The following is a 17,339-nucleotide window of genomic DNA, read 5'->3' as shown; positions in this document are numbered from 1 at the left end:
TGTAATAAGAGTTAAAAGGGGTCCTTCTCCAGGAGGGAGCCTGGACCTCTGGCAGAGCACAATTGAAAGCCCCTACTGGCTAGTAAAATGACAGAGACCAGATCAGAATTCCAGTGAAAAGCAAGACAGCTAGTTAAGCCTGATCTTTATTTTAAAGTTACAGATGGGTAGCCGTGTTGGTCTGCCATAGTCAAAACAAAAAAAATTCCTTCCAGTAGCACCTTAAAGACCAACTAAGTTAGTTCTTGGTATGAGCTTTCGTGTGCATGCACACTTCTTCAGATACCTGAAGAAGTGTGTATCTGAAGAAGTGTGTATCTGAAGAAGTGTGCATGCACACGAAAGCTCATACCAAGAACTAACTTAGTTGGTCTTTAAGGTGCTACTGGAAGGAATTTTCTTTATTTTTAAAAAACTGTTGCAACAGGGTGCTCCCCGCCACGCAGGAGAGAGGAGGAGGACCCAGAACAAAGGTGTGCCCACTGTTATATAGACATTTACCCTGTCTGCCAGGTTACCTGTTAATGGTCACTTGACCGGATTACCTGGGGAGTCTGGCCATCCTTTTGTAATGATAATACTTAATTCCTGAGCCAGGTCACAGGCTCACCCTATTCACACCTTAAATGTGCCCTTAAGGCAGGATTTGTGAGGACAGGGACAATGGGGAGGTTTCTGCATTTCCTTTGACCTTGTAGAGAAATATCTGAGGTGACTGAAAGAGTCAAAATGGCTTTAGGACTTTTCCTATGGGTTTCAGACATGTGGTTTTATATATTTATATATGTGTTTGCTTGGTACATTTATGAACATTTATCATTATTATTATATTTCATAGCTGTCAACGTTTCCCTTTTTTAAGGGAAATTCCCTTATTCCAAATAGGATTCCTCGCAAGAAAAGGGAAAAGTTGACAGCTATTATATATATATATATGACCTAAAAAATCTTGTAACAGGTTATAATGCCAAACCACAACAGGGGAAATCAGACACAAGTTCAAAATCCCCCCCCCATGAATTTTACTTGGTGACCTTTGACCAGTTACTACTCAACTTGATCTACCTCACAGAGTTGTTTGGAGTTCAAGTTTCAAGAATGAAGCTGCCCTACACCAAGACACGTTGGCTTCGCTACCTAGAAACAAGGCCACAGCAGGTTCTTATTTTCATAGTTTTTCCGAAGGCACTGAAGGCAGCCTGCTATTGAAGTACGGAGCCCTACAGTTCAGGGTTCCTGAATGTTTATCGTGGCTGTGCGTGTCTAGGAAGCCATTTCGCAAACGAAGAGAGCCCCAATAGCTTCGCTTGAAGCGCTGGCGTATGCTTAATGCATGAAGGGGTCGATGAGAACAAAGACGCTCTACAATGTTGGTTTTCCATGGTAAGAATCCAAAGAAGCTCAAATGTGACCGGGAAATGGCGGTTCGCCGCAAAACATTATGCGGTATTATTGACTGCCCACAGCAAAGATGGCGACAGAGTCGTCAAGCCGCTCGCCGCCCTCTTTGCAGGTAATTGACGAGAGGCACCACAGACTTCATTCCTTCTGACGCTCTTCTTGTGTGAGCTAAAGGAGGCCGCTACTCCTAGGAAACATTGCAGCAGGGGCAGAGGTTAGCACTTTTCTCTAACTCAGCTTTAATCCTCGGCGATTTTTCTCAATGAGAAAACTAGTTAGTTACAACTCTACCCTCTGAGAAACGGGCGGACAGGCCGTGGGGAAGAGCTGAGGTGATTCCTAGAGGTTTCTGTTTCCTTTCGGAGCGGGTGTCGCTCTAGCTCCTATCTCTATGGTCGGCCGCGCGCGCTGCTGCCCGGTCTTCTGACGAAAGGCGCTCAGGGGCGGCCCCTCACGTGACCAGCGGCGTAACGCGACGGCGCCTGTGGCTCATTGCGGTGCGTTCGCGGCCTAGTTGCCTTTGCCGGGTTTAGAGGCGTCGCGAGGGAAAGGCCTCGTTTCCTCCGGCAGCGCTTGCGGTGAGAGGCGGGTGACGTCCGGGCCGCTGCCGCTAATCCTCCTCAAGGAACGGGGAGGGGGCGAGGACATGACGGGCCTCGCCGGCATGGGGCACCTGCGGTACTGGGCGCCACTCTAGCAGGGGGCGGGAGCGGGTCGAGGGGGTTGGGGGGTCCGCTCTTGGTTTCCCCGGGGGAGGGGGAATGGCGGAGTCCGCGACCTACAGGCCACGAGGGGGGGAGGGGAGCTGGGCGGCGGGATCGGGTCCTCTTTCGCGGGGAGGCGGGTGTTTGGAGGTTCCCCCCCCCCTTTCTTAGCGGATGGGCGGAGGGGAATGATGTGGGGGGCGCTAGTGGGCGAGAGCTTCTTAGGGAGGGAGGGCCACACGCTCAACCGCCCTGCGAGTTAGCCCGTTTAGAACGAAGCCTTATAGTTGTGTTCCTGGAAGCCCCCTGCGTGTTTTGTACACGGGCCCGATTCACGACGTGCGTGTTCAGAGCTTGACGAGCATCAAGCTTTGACTCGTACGTGTGAATGGGGCCATCGCAGATCACGCACCGTAGGCAGAATTGTCAGCTTGTTAAAGCGCAGTGTTCTTGAAAGGTCTCACGCGTGCAAAATAAGCTTATATATGGCAGTGCGTTGGCAAATGGGTAATTTTATTCCAAAATGTTGAGCAGCAAGCTGAACTTCGCTCTCTTTCAAGTTCAGCGTGTAAAAAAAAGAAACCCTGCAGCTTCTATACTTGCACATGCAGATAATCTCGTAGAAGTACCTGCAACATGCCCACATAATGGGGTTGGGATCAATCATTCATAACTGTGTTTTAAGTAGCAGGTTATTGTTCCTTTATTGCAGGCAAGGCTGTGGGATGTAACGGTAATGAATCTGCACATCTTCAATGGAGGTTTTCCATTATGTGTGTGAGAAATGTGTTTTAAGCCTTAATAACATTTACCTGAAATGAAACCCCAATGGAACTTGGTATGAATTAGACTTGCAGCAGAAATAATGCTGGGAGAGCTGGCATATTGATCATAGCTCAGGGGTAGAGCATCAGCTTTGCATTCAGAGGGTCTCAGATTCAGTTCCAAGCATCTTCAGGTAAGACTGGGAAAGACTCTAGTCTGAAATCCTGGAGAGACTGCCAATCAGCCTAGGTATTGCTGAACTAGAAGGCCGTGTGGTCTGACTGCTTTTTATCTCTAAATATCTCCAGAAAGGGACGCGGGTGGCGCTGTGGGTAAAACTTCAGCGCCTAGGACTTGCCGATCGCATGGTCAGCGGTTCGAATCCCTGCGGCGGGGTGAGCTCCCGTTGCTCGGTCCCAGCGCCTGCCAACCTAGCAGTTCGAAAGCACCTCTGGGTGCAAGTAGATAAATAGGGACCGCTTACCAGCGGGAAGGTAAACGGCGTTCCGTCTGTGCTGCGCTGGCACGCAAGATGCAGCTTGTCACGCTGGCCACGTGACCCGGAAGTGTCTGCGGACAGTGCTGGCTCCCGGCCTATAGAGTGAGATGAGCGCACAACCCTAGAGTCTGGCAAGACTGGCCCGAACGGGCAGGGGTACCTTTACCTTTATCTCCAGAAAATTCATGTTAAATTTGCACTGAACATTTCAGATCTTTCTATGCAATTCCAAAATACAGTAGTTCATAGTCCTCTGGCTCTGTTTCCGGTGACCCTCAAACTAGTTGTCTACTTGTGTTTAGGCAACATTTTGATAAAATGTTAAGAAAAAATGCTAACTGTATTGCATCTATAATTTCTTGTTTTTTTCTTGTTTTTTAAACCAAGATGCACCAGTTAATCCAAACTTGCAATCTCTGGTGCAGACTGATTACTGATATTCGTTCAAGCATAAAATTATCTATAGCAGGATGAAGAGGAGTACCTTAAAACAATTAATACAATGTAAATAGCATAATTTTAGGTGTATCAAAACAAACTTCTATATAGTCTTGGCATTTTTTTTCTTTGCTAAGCATAATAGTATTGCAAATACCGTACTTTTTCATGTATAACATGCCCCCTTGTATAGCACGCCCCTATTTTTGGGGATTCCAATTTCAGAAAATGGCCCAAAGTTGTTGAGCTTTTTTGGGGGGAATGCAGTAAATCACTAACCCGGCGACGCTTGCGCTGCTCGTTAACAATCTCATCAGCTACAGGAGGCTGCCCGATCGCCAACAGCGGAAGTAAATAGCAAGCACAATTGCCGCAGTGGCAGCCAATCCCCAGCAGCCCTTGACACAGCAACCAATCACACACCCATTTCCCACAGCCAATATAAAGAACCCCTTGCTGCAGCCACCAATCACACTACAAATCGCCAATGACAATCTGCAGCTCACGGCTGCAACCAATCACCTGTCACCCCTGCCCACTACCCATGTATAAGACGCCCCCAGTTTTTAAACCTTTTTTAGTAAAAAAAAAACCCTAGTCTTATACACAGAAAAGTACGGTATTTTGTTGGTCATCTATATTTATTAATATATATATTTCTATGCCACCATACATTTCAAGGTGATAATATACATGTTAAACATGAAATATCATTTTTTTAAAAATACAGATTAACATTAAGATGACTTGGTAAGCAAAAATTAAACAGCTGCAAAAACCTGTTGGTATTTATAGGATCGCTGGTGGAAATGTGGTTTGGTGTATGACTATGTCCCTCTTAATTTAAACTTTATTAAAACTATTTCAACAAATGAGAAATGGAAAATATTCTGGGATCATATAACATGACCAGGAACTTTTTCTCTTTCATGCATCTAAAAGCCTGACTTTGTCCAAGATTTTTACTATCTGACTCCCCCCCCCCCCCCCAAAAAAAAACCACCTTTGAATTCTATGGAATTCATGCTTTAACTCCTTATTTTTATATTTTTACATACTGAACAGCCTCATCATAAAAGCTGGATTCATTAAAATGCCATATTTGCAAGACATGTCTTGCAATGTCTACTCATAAGTACCATTGTTTTTCATGGAATTTACTCTCAACTAAGTGCAAATGGAAATTCAGTCCTAATGTCTCATCTTTATTACACACACATGTATCTCACCTCTCAGGATACACATGCTTCCAAGAAAGTAAAGCAACACATGGTAAGAAGTAGCAACATACAGAACCATTGGGATTCTTTCCACAGTACATATGGTGGTAGATTGCCCTCTGGGAAATGTGGGGAAAATCTACTGGAGCAGGTTCTGATGTAGTCTTTGCCTGCATTCCCATCTCCTGGAATCCTTCCCAAAGGACAGTTGATGGCTCTGATGTGATTTTCACCTGCATCCCTCTCTCCTAGAATCCTCCTGAGCTCTGTTTATTGTCTAGCTGTCTTGCCAGTATCCAGAGTTGAACATGGCAGAAATAAGTTTTAATTTATCCCTTTATTTCTTGACATTTATTCAATACACAAATCTTTTAGTTGTTGTTGTTTTTTTACAGTTATATGTATGACTATGGCAGAGCTCTTTATTTTAAGGCAGCATTCTAGGAATAAGCACATTTCTCCATCCATGCCAAGGTTTTTGGCCAAGTTTTGTCAGTCCTTCAGTCTTTCCAGGTTTATCTATCTCTTTACTGCTAACTTGTTTATATATGGTTATAACTGGTATGAACTTCTGCAACCCCTCCCTGCTAACCTTCCTTCCAGCAGTCAAATTAGAATGCTTCTCTTGTAATCTTCAGATCTAACACTGCTGTAATTTCATTCATGACTTGCTTTCACATGTTCCCCATTGTTTTCTACTTAGGATGTGGATTTCCTGAGCAGGGAGAATTAATTACAAAATGTAATGCTGCCCTAAACTGTTTGGATATGGCATGCATGTTTGACTTTTATATAGTAGTGAGAGGTTAAAAAGTATATCATGCCAATTTTTCATGCTGTATAAATATCTCTTTAAAATGTACTTTGTGTGATTTAAGTGTTACATTCTATATTTTAATTATGGGTGTTTATAGTTGTACAGTAGTTGATTTGTTTACTTGCAAACCCTTTATAAGTTTGTTTTGGCATGAAGCAGTATACAAAATTGGGGTCTTCAATCAATTTCACCTACTACACCAGCAAAAGCCATATCTGGATTGGAATATTCTGGCCACCGTAGTCCATGCATTGGTAACTGGATTAATGTAATGAACAGTCAGACAGGCAATGAGGTGGTGGACTTACGCATGCAAGTGGTGAGCTTGGTGACTGAGCATGGACTTTATCCAAAAAATTAAAGCAATACTGCATGTACGGGAGTGGGCGGGAGGCAGGTGTGATAAATATGTCAGTGATATATCCATTGTATGATTGCCAATCCTGCCTTTTTAAAATAGGATTTTAATTATTTATTGGTTAATTTATCCTTTGGGACAAAGGGTAGCAGTAATAATATTTTTTACTAATCTTCTAAATGTTTACTCATAATTGGTAGAAGATTGATTCATGAAGCAGCATCTAATATCCCCCAAATGTTTAGGTTTTCCACACCAGACAGATGAAGGGCATTTTTCTCCTTTACATTTTTGGGGCTTCCATCCCTTGGTTTTTCTATTACTGTACTACCCAAGATACTCTCTGTTCCTTTATCTCTCCGTCTTTCAACTTGTTTTCTTTATTTCCCATGCCTGCGTTCCTGCCTTGTGCTATAATCTTACTTATTTATTGACCAGCCATACCATTTTCTACTCAAGAATCCACATTCCTTTCCACCTTCAGATGCTCCTCGGACCAACTATTTCTGTCTTCTCTAGGTCACTATAAAGTCAACACTTCTGTATCCCTTTGATATCAGTTAACCTTTCCCTTGCACTATTCTTACTGCTGCTTGGTTAAATTATCATTCATGTTGTAATGTAGAAGCTGCCTTATATTGCCCGCTTTCAGACAGCACATTAAACTTTGGTATATCACGAGAATAAGCCTAAGCGAGTCTCGGGCTTGTGTACTGCAGTTTTGATTTCATTTTTTATTAACTGCAGCTTGAGGTGACATACCAATCTGACAAACTCTAGTTAATCTTAACTACCTGTGGTTGGAAAGTAATTTATTTGAATAAATCATAGTTAAGATTAACAGTAGTTTTTCAGGTTCAGGCAACACAGACTTACTACAAAAATTTAGTGACTATTTCAGAGGATTTAGGGACACGCAAACCCAAGGCTCACCTAGACTCATTCTCATTATGATGACGGATTGTTTCTTGTGTCATCCAAATGCAGCAACTGTTTGTTCATCTTGTCCTATATTGTTCAATCTAACTGGCAAAAGCTTTCTGGTACTTAAAATAAGAGTCTTTCCCAGCCTGAAATATTTTCATTACGGATGCCAACAACTGGACCTGAAACCTGCATGCAAAGGGTGCTCCACTACTGAGCTTAGCCTGAGGTCATATGGTTAGAGCAAGCCTTCATGCTTTTTATTGTTGAGCTTTAGGTTATTGTTGGTCTAGTGCACCCATATTTCATTTACTTGGAAGTACTGATTTCAGCGGGACTTGATTTCAGGTAAACATGTATAGAATTGAACAAATAAAAGCATTAAGTGCCTTGTCTAATATTTACTTTGTTTTATAAATTTATATGCCACCTCTTTAAAATTTTATTTTATTTATTGTAGTAATAATAAAATAACACAAGCAAGCAGTAAATACCAAGATGAAAGAACACCAAATCTAAAAACAGGGTGGCAGCAGACAAAAACAATCCAAGCAAAAATTCCAGCTCTAAAAGCAACCTCAAAAACATAGTAGGTTATATCCAGTTGATGCTGTTGTCCAAGCACAAGGGCTTTTGATCCAGCAGGAGCAATCCTCCTGAGTCAAAGCCATACTAGCACTTCGTATAAAACACCAGTACCAGAATTGTACTTGGAAGCACATGGGAATCTAGTGAGCCTGCTTAAAAAATTGTGTCATATGGTTCACATAACGGTCCTAACCGATGCTTTCCCCATGGGAGAACTATTTTCTCATTGGAGATGCATCTTATTACTGACATTGCTGACTTTTTGTAAATTAGTGAAGACACTTCTCTTTGACTAGGACTTTGGGAGGGCTTGAGGATTAGTCAACCAGCATTAAATTGGAGTTCCTCAGTTTGGATATAATGGGGAATTCTGGTTTAATATAAGCCCGGGTCATCACATCAAAGCAGCAAGGGAGGAATATTCATCTCAGCTGCAATTCTTATCCAGACTGAGCCTTTGTGGCTGTTAGGATCAGCTGTGTTCCCGACTGAGCCTTTTATCTCCACAAAACTTGCTAGCCCTACCTACATAGGGGGGTAGTTTTTGTAGCAACAACCTGAGGTGAGAACCATGCTCAATGGGCTTTCTTTGTAGGTGTTTCACAGTTAGATATCTCATATCTGATAACTTGGAGCAAGATGTGCTTAGGCAGCTAGAGTTAGGCTAGAGCTCCTGTTTTCTACCTGGTTTTAAGCATCCTGCTCATTTAGGGGGAGAGTAGAAACACATGTAAACAAGCACTGATTTGAAGCTAATAGGTTCATTCTTTTTCTAGGTTACTGCTAAAAATGTCTTTTCCGCCTCACTTGAATCGCCCTCCTATGGGTATCCCAACACTTCCACCTGGGATTCCACCTCCACAATTTCCAGGTTTTCCTCCACCTGTACCTCCTGGTAAGTTTCCTATCAGAAGCTTGTCTGATAAACCTCATTCTTGGTTTATCAGATATTGGTCAGTAATATCTTAACATTTTAGGATGGTGTTTAGTTTTTCTTTGTAACGTGAACAAAATAATCCTGCAGCTTCTGTACTTCCTGAGAGCACTTAACAGTTCTGTTCCGCCTATTTAATACCTGATTTGAAAAAAATATATATAGTTTTTTGGTAGCTCTTGCTCAAAGACTATTAATGCAACCTCTTATTTCACAGGGACACCGATGATTCCTGTGCCAATGGGTATTATGGCTCCTGCACCAACTGTAAGTATTGCATAAGCCACTGTTCACTGTAAATATCTTTTTAATTTAAATGATAACTTTATAAAAAAGCATTAAAATAAATAACAATAAAGCCACAATTAGCAGCATCAAATATTAAAACACAGCATAGTTGTGTTCATCTTCTCCCTACTGTATATGTAACACTGTACTGATCCTATATCATAGTTAGCAAATTGGTAACCATTCCCATGAACACAAAGAACGACAGAACAAAGGAAACAGGAAACCTGTGTACGTCACATCCCGTCTCCCTTTCCCGTGGGAATCCAACAGTAACTTGACTGAGGAATGAAAACATAGTCTTGTGACTACCAGCTGCTGCTCAGTGAGGGAAACAGAAACTAACATCACCCACCCTTCTCCAAAACAAAGTCCTACCTCCTTTCGCTTTTTGGCTTTAACCATGTTTAATCATTGGATCTGCACTGACACTAACGATGGTTGGGGTGACGTCTTTGAATTTGAAAAGAATGCGCATGAAAAATTGCAAGGCTGTAACAGTGTAACACATTTAAATATAAGGTTCCCGACTTAAATGTTATTTCCTGTGTGCTTTTATTTATAAAGCACGTGTATTGCAATTTGTGAAGTAGAATCAACTCAAAGGAACTGTATGAAATTTCCTTTGCAGGCTAATCTGTTCAGGCAAAAATAATTAATGCTAAGTTCCTGCTTGGTACCTTAGGAACAGTGCTTTTTAAACTTCCTAATTGTTGCAGTGGGGGGGAAAATCACGAGGTATTTGTTCCTCATCTTTCAGGTTCTGGTCCCAACTACCGTGTCAATGGTTGGAAAACATATGGGAGTTAGAAAGGAACATCCAGGTCTAAAGAACAAGGAAAATGATGAAAACAGCGGTCCCACTACTACTGTTTTTGTAGGCAACATATCTGAAAAGGCTTCAGACATGCTTATACGACAGCTTCTTGCCGTAAGTGGAATTGCCGTTTAGAAAGCAACCTTGCATTGTGTTGATTAGAGATTTTAGTGTTGCTTAATTTTTCATTGATTTCATTGACTTTTTGTATTCTTTAAAATGTTAGTTAAATTCTTTCATGTTAAGTGTTCCATATGCATGTGCAGCGCTTTTTAGCTCACCTCTTCCCCATACCTCTGGAAAGTCCACCCTCAAGATCAGGGCCCTCCAGACCATATCTCATGACACATGAGGGGCTGCCCTACAAAGATAAATAATCTACCCCCAATAGGCATGCAAAAAAACCTCCTGCATTGCAGGGGGTTGGACTAATGACCCTCATGGTCCCTTCCAACTCTACAATTCGATGGTGGTGGTGGTGGTGGTGGTGATATTTATACTCCACCCATCTGGCTGGGTTTCCCCAGCCACTGTGGGCGGCTTACAGCATATAAAAAATTGTTGAAACATCAGACATTAAAAATTTCCCAATACAGGGCTGCCTGATTCTTTGAAATGCTAGATTATTGCTACATATTATTTCAGCCCTGAAGCTAAGTACAAATTTACTAACTTACCAACCTGTTTGCATTGTGTTAGGATCGTCAGTGGTGGGTAGATGTAGTTTAGGCTGTTACCAAACTAAACTCTTGGAGAAGCTCTTTTCATGGAAAATAAGGCTAGGTTATGCCTTCACTAGCAGTATGTCACTGGTAATCACAAGCTGGGAGAGGTACAGTTGCTCTCAGGTCCTTCTTGAAGATTTCCCATAGGCAGCTGGTTCACCACTGTGAGAACAGGATCCTGGACTAGATGGGCCACTGGTCTGATCCAGGATGGCTGGCCTAATGTTCTTTAGTGGAGAACACTAAAACATATACATTAAATCAGAAACTGAAATAGCAAATGCAGTTCATAAAAATATGAGCTACAAATGAATTTCAAAATCAAAACCAGATTCCTATCTAATGGGTTACAATGGCACAATTAAAAAACTTAAATCAGATTGGATTTGAAGGGGAAATATTCAGGAAAGAATAGGTTTTCATTGTGTAAAGTTTAAAAGATATTTCTGTCTAGGAAAGAAGTTCCATAGCTGGGGCACCAATACTGAAAAGACCATATCTAATTGCTATGCCTCAGATAATAGGAGCAGATGTAACAGGGCCTTATTGCAAAGATTTCAGTCAAGGAAATGAGTATTTGGAAGGAGATGGCAGACCTTCAACTCACCAGGGTTGCAGAATAGGGTTTTAAACATGGCAGCCTTTAGAATCATAGAATTTTAGAGTTGGAAAGGGACCCTAAGGATCATCTAGTCTAACCCTCTGCAATGCAGGAATATGCAGCTGTCCCATACAGGGATCGAACCTGCAACCTTGGTGTTATCAGCACCATACCCTAACCAACCAAGTGATCATAAATTATCATGATTAGTAGGGTTTTAAGGAATTATAAGTGAGATCCAATTCTGGCAACCCATTTGCAGAATGAGACTTTGATTTTGATTTTTCCCTTTCCAGCCACATACAAGCCCCAGAATTTGCTCTGGTTTGTCGCCTAATCCCCCAGATTTTGGTAGTGCAAGTCCCAATGCACTATCGTGCTTTATAAGATGCAACCCTATTAATATATAGAAGTACAGTTCTTAATTCATATTTCATTTTAAACCAGGTTGTTTTTAAAGAGACACTTTATAAATAGGGAAGTGGTAACTTAAAAATTTGTTTAGTTTTTTAAAAATCTGGTTATTTTTCCTCTCCTTTTAAAAAATAATCAAACCCACTGAGAGATAATAGAGGATATGTTTTAAGACAAACTTATGTACAAGGAGTAAGGAGCTGTCTGTGGAGGTGGTAGAAGAGGTTAAATAATGATGATTAGCAGGGTTGTGATAACAAAATACTAGACGCCACCACAATTATTAGGTGTGCTAATTTCTTTTAGGATATCTTCTCAACTGACACAAAATTCATTGAGAACTTTCAAGAGTGAGAGAAGTTTTCTGAGTAGCAAAAAATAAAATAAAAAATCAATTGCCTCAATAAACATTATGTTAAAAATATTTTACAGAAATGTGGCTTGGTTTTGAGTTGGAAGAGAGTTCAAGGAGCATCTGGAAAACTTCAAGGTATATATACTTTTATCCTTTTCTTTTCCCTCTAATAGCTATGAGGATATACACAAGCTTGGTTAAATTACTGAAGTGCCCACGCTTCAGCAGCAAGGGCTTAATTTTATTTTCCCTCTGAGCTATTCTGTGAGTCAATAAGTGTATCGGATGGAACACAAGTTGTGCTTTCCACTGCAGATCAGTGGTGATCTGGGCCCTTGATCTGGTACGGCTTGCTACCCAATTGTACTGTACCAACATAGCACTGAGAATTAATGCTGCCATGCTAACCAGCTTCCCCCACTACTGAAGAGTGGATTGTAACTTTATGCAGCCAGTTAAATGTTGCAGCAACCTAGTATTTTTGAAAAACTAGTAACTGACCGTAATGGGATTTCAGATGAAAGGCAGCAGCACAGGACAGGTGCAGCCTTCATCCTCTGAATTGAAATTGCTTTGGTTTATGGGATTGGGCTGAAAATGTGTTTTAACTGAGGTCCTGCCATATATTTGGTGAAATCATAAAACAAATAGTTGACATTAAAGGCAATTGTGTGTGAGTGTTGCTCTCATGTGCATATATAATTTTTTTTAATTTGCTTTTATAAATCTCAATTATTCATTCCCTAGCCTTTGGGTTCTGCGAGTATAAAGAACCAGAATCCACACTACGTGCGCTCAGGCTACTACATGATCTCCAAATTGGAGAAAAGAAACTACTTGTGAAAGTTGATGCCAAGACAAAGGCTCAGCTAGATGAATGGAAAGCGAAGAAAAGGGCTTCCAATGGGGTATGTTGTGTGTAACTATGCTAAACTGGGACAGGAAACAATTGAATTACAAATAAATTGGATTGGCATTAAGTGCTCTTAGTTCTTTTACCTGATTTGCTTATTCTCTGTTGCAATTTAACCTGCTATGCTGACTTTATTACACCTTTTCTGCAGATGACTGTTGCACTGTTCTCTTGTTTAATTTTCATGATCAGAATTTGAGTGTAAACTTCAAATCCCCAACAAACTGCACTTTCTGCTTGAGAAACTGGATTATAAAACTTTGGCTGACAGAAGAAGGTTAAGGGATGAGCAGCTGGAGTCTCTCAGATCAAACCCAACCATTTTCAGGAGGAAACCAGATGCCCTGCTCTCTGCTAGACTTGCTGATCCAGAGTAGAGTCTGCCAACTCCAAAATAAAAAAAAATCTGATTCCAGCTGGGTATGACCAGCATGAAAAGCTTTGCTTAACGTACAAAGTTGTACACGTGCTTGCATGTCCTCTGCCAACAAGCACTGTGTCCATATATGTTCTCAGGCCACCATAGTTCAACCTAACCATTTAAGTGATAGCTTCATAACAAGCACAAGCAGGTGAACCTAGCCACAAACTGCATGTCAAATCACATTTGTAAACACCCTCCCAGTTAAGTATTTAGAAGAGAAAATAGTAAGATTGGAAGAAGTGAGGCATATAATAGTCCCAAGAACAGTCAGCCCTGGCTAAGATGCAAAACATGAGGAAATCAGTCTAGAAAGTGAGTCATTTCACACAGGTGCAGTATATCAAAATTTCAAATAAGTTCACAAGTTGCAAGTCCTTGAATTTTTTTACAGGCTTGCCTATCAGCAAGTGATTTCACTTTAAAAAAAATGTATCTAATAATAATCTGTCTGCTAATAATACAGTGTTAAAGGGTCTAAACCACTGAGCCTCTTGGGCTTTCCGATCGGAAGGTTGGCAGTTTGGATCCATGCAAGAAAGTAGATGCTAGTGCAAGTAGATAAATAAGTACTGTGGTGGTAGGAAGGTAAACAATGTTTCCATGTGCTCTGGTTTCCGTCATGGTGTTCTGTTGTGCCAGAAGTGGTTTAGTCATGCTGGCCACATGACCCAGAAAGCTGTCTGTGGACCAATGCTGGCTCCCTTGGCCTGAAGCAAGATGAGCGCCACACCCTGTAGTTGCCTTTGACTGGACTTAACCGTTCAGGGGTCATTTACCTTTACCTTACCTAATACTACAGCTTTTCTGAAATGATAATGTTAGAGAGAGAAAAACACAAAATATTTAGATTTATTTAATCTTGATGTAAATCTATAGCCAAGGCTCAGCCAAAGAAGATGTGAAATATAATGCATTTTCTTAATTGTAGTAACTTAAGCAATCTTGCATAGCTTGCAGTGTTGCTGTACTCTAGCAGCTTCAGCAGACTCCTGGTTAGGAATACATGCCTCACCATTCACTATAATTTGTCCTTGGGGCAAGGAAGGGAGAAATAAAGACCAGAAGCAAAACACAGCCAACCCGGTCACTGAAACATCTTTAAAAGTGTTTTAATGCATTGTTAACTTTTTTCTATGTTTGTGTGATAAAGTAGTTAAAAGCTTTTAATGAGTTAAATTTAGTTACCCATGTGCCATAGAAAGGGGTTCAGGGTTTACCCTTTTGATACACAGCCTGTAAAGTAGGAGTATATTAGTACAGTGCTACCTCGTGTTACGTACCATCCACCTTATGAATGCTGTGGTTACACGCTCCGCTAACCCAGAAGTAGATGCCCCTTGTCCCAGGATGCGAGCGGAAGTCGCGCTCCAGGGGCACAGGAGGCGCCATTAGCAAAAGCGTGCCTCGTGTTACAAACGGACCTCCGGATCGGATTAAGTACGTAACACGAGGTACCACTGCATTTATTTCACATGAGCAGACAAGAAAGCTCTCCATAAATTCCTGCTGTCTTAAAATATGGAGAAACTAAATAAGGCAGATATCTGGCTCTACTTAACTTCCATCCCTGACTAATACTGTTACCCCCTTAATTTCTTTTACTACCACCTAAGCGGCACTACCTATTAGGTCATTTCAGGCTGTTCCTCCTTGACATTGCAGCTTCTGCACCAGCTGAAATCCCCTCCTGCCCCTACTTCTTAGCTACTGCTTCTCCATAAGCCTGTCTCTTTCCTATTCACTCTTTATCCACTTGGCATTTGACTGGACATCCATCTCTTATTCTCAGGTGAGATTCCCATCCCCTCTTTTTAAGGCAAGAATTTATTATTTAAGTTTAATACAAGTGTATGAAAAAGGGAGGGAAAACATGGTAGGACATTGCCTGGTTTTTTCCACTGCTCCTCAGTAGCAATAGCAGTGACAAATGTTTGATGGGATGGAAGATTTAAAAAAAATGTAATATGCACATTCTTTTTCTGTATTTAGGTTTTCCTTGCAGCCAGGCTATAGGCTGAGAATGGCCTGGAGCAAGTTGAAGTCACTTGGCCTCAGGTCATTCATACTTCTATGTGCAGATGAGAATTTATCTATTTACTGTTTGTAAGGAGGAAAGTGGGGATTTTCATTTCTTACTGTATTTGATTCTGTGATTTATTTATTTTTAGATTTAGAATTGTTGTGAGCCCCTTTGAGCCTTCCGAGAGGCAAGCTATAAGCCTTTAAATATATAATCGTTAAAGTTTTGTAGACAACTGTGTATATATTAATGTTTTTATTAATAGTTTAAGGTCTATGTTACATTCATCTTACATGGAAAATTGAAATTCAGCAATTCTAGTGTGGAAGTGACAGTCTACATATATGTATGTTAAAGCATTTTACACACATGTATTGTCATTGTACAGTATGACCACTTACATCCAAAAGTCTGTTTTATACTGCAGACAAACTTTGTGTATAAGTTTGGTAATGTGTGACCCAAAGGGTAGGTTGGTACGGTGTTGCCTTGTATGTGTTCTCCGCTTTGTTGAACACCATTCTTAATCCTACGGAACAGAATATTTCTATAACTGCTGACATAGCGTATTAATTTGAAACCTGCACTGTGTTATGTTGTACTTGCTGCATAAAAATATCACATGAATCCACACTAAATTATTTTTATTTCTTCAGAGAGCACACACATTGTAGTGTAGCATTCTCTTTAAAGTTTGTGCCAGGCTTCAACAAATTCATTTGCCCTCTGTCATGTGTGATGAGTGGCAAGCATTATTCTCAGCTTGAAAGGTACATCTGAGCAGTAGAGTGGTGGTTCCTGCCACTGCCCCAGCTTCAAAATTGGGAGGAAGGTGGTATGGCAGAGGAACCAAAAGAGACTTAGCTATAAAGGATTGGCAGGCACGAAAAGTGTTGGATCTTGCTGCCTAAATGCATCTTATGCACCTTTGTGCAGCACCCAAGAGTGCATGCTGCTCTCTTTACCCAGGAGTTATTGGGTACCACTTCCCAGAAATCCACAGAGGACCTTTCTGCAGCAAGTGCCGAGCACTACTCAGCTGGTCTTTACTGAAGGCAATGCTGTTGTGTGTGATCACTCTGCAGCTTTGTCAGCTAGCTGGTTGGTTCTGTACAAAATAAAACATTTTGAATTCTTGCAGCACAAGCAGTGCTTTAGTCATTAATTTAGCTTTGAAAATAAGTAGTAGAGTGCTAGGAAGGCCTTTTGTCTTGAGAAAATGATGGGGATATATGTGAACTTTCTGGGTTTGCCAATTGAAAAATTCTGTGTATCACTCTTGTGAGGACTAAGGCTGTGCAACGTATTGATATATAATCCAAAACTGGTTGAAGTCCATATCATTATATCTGTTTCATAATTTTTGACCTGGCAATATATTGAGAATCATGGGGTGTGGCTGTGTGGGTGTGTTAGTTATGCAGAAATCCCAATGTGGGAAAACTGAAGCCAGCCAATGCCTCTACATAGCTCCATCCTTATTTCAGACATTGTGATGTATCAGTATATTGCAATGTTTAGCTGGTGATATAGCACAATGTTGAAAACCAGATATCGCCCAGCCCTAGCGAGGACCTACTAGAATCCGTAATTAAAGGCTGATTGTAAGGATGTTAAGTACACCTAACACTTCCACTTGCTAGCTACATGTAATAGACCTATCTAGTTCATATGAAGTAAACATTTTGGATGCCGTTCTGCTATGTCCCATATGCTTGACTTCAAGATTTGTGTTATTCTTTAGAACACCAGGCCAGAAACTACAACTGATGATGACGAAGCCCTCGATGAAGAAGCAAAGAGAAGAGACCAGCTAATTAAAGGGGCCATTGAAGTGTTAATACGGGAATATTCCAGCGAGCTCAATGCCCCCTCCCAAGAGTCTGACTCTCATCCCAGGAAGAAGAAAAAAGAAAAGAAGGAGGATGTATGTGTTTTGATTTTGGACACAAACAGATTTACTTCATCTCCCTACATAAGGGCCAAACCCTGTGCCAATACATTAGCTCAAAGCATCTGATGAGAACACAAATCAACAAACCTTGATGTTAGCAGAAGTTTTCATGTTTCATACTGAAATTAAATCAGTTCTAGATGCCAAACCCTGTGGATGTTGTAGGTCTGTGAACACAAA

General features: G+C 41.1%; 1 protein-coding gene across 4 annotated transcripts in view; it reads left to right on the top strand.

Moving 5' to 3' along the window:
• The first annotated feature begins 1,823 nt into the window (after positions 1 to 1,823).
• Positions 1,824 to 17,339, top strand: part of RBM25 (RNA binding motif protein 25) — a 33,648-nt gene continuing 18,132 nt past the window's right edge. The window contains exons 1-7 of one of the 4 annotated variants that reach the window (XM_028724566.2): positions 1,824 to 1,979; positions 8,491 to 8,609; positions 8,866 to 8,915; positions 9,697 to 9,867; positions 11,926 to 11,983; positions 12,596 to 12,756; positions 16,950 to 17,132. In XM_028724566.2, the coding sequence (XP_028580399.1) occupies positions 8,504 to 8,609; positions 8,866 to 8,915; positions 9,697 to 9,867; positions 11,926 to 11,983; positions 12,596 to 12,756; positions 16,950 to 17,132 (729 nt within the window). In that variant the 5' untranslated portion in view covers positions 1,824 to 1,979; positions 8,491 to 8,503. Of the gene's footprint in view, positions 2,080 to 8,490; positions 8,610 to 8,865; positions 8,916 to 9,696; positions 9,868 to 11,925; positions 11,984 to 12,595; positions 12,757 to 16,949; positions 17,133 to 17,339 lie in introns of those variants that run through there. The other 3 variants (XM_028724576.2, XM_028724557.2, XM_077927405.1) reach the window with 3 other exon arrangements.

The sequence above is a fragment of the Podarcis muralis genome, chromosome 1 (assembly GCF_964188315.1).
Source record: "Podarcis muralis chromosome 1, rPodMur119.hap1.1, whole genome shotgun sequence".
Lineage (NCBI taxonomy): Eukaryota > Metazoa > Chordata > Lepidosauria > Squamata > Lacertidae > Podarcis > Podarcis muralis.
This window is presented reverse-complemented; position numbering and strand designations above follow the sequence as displayed.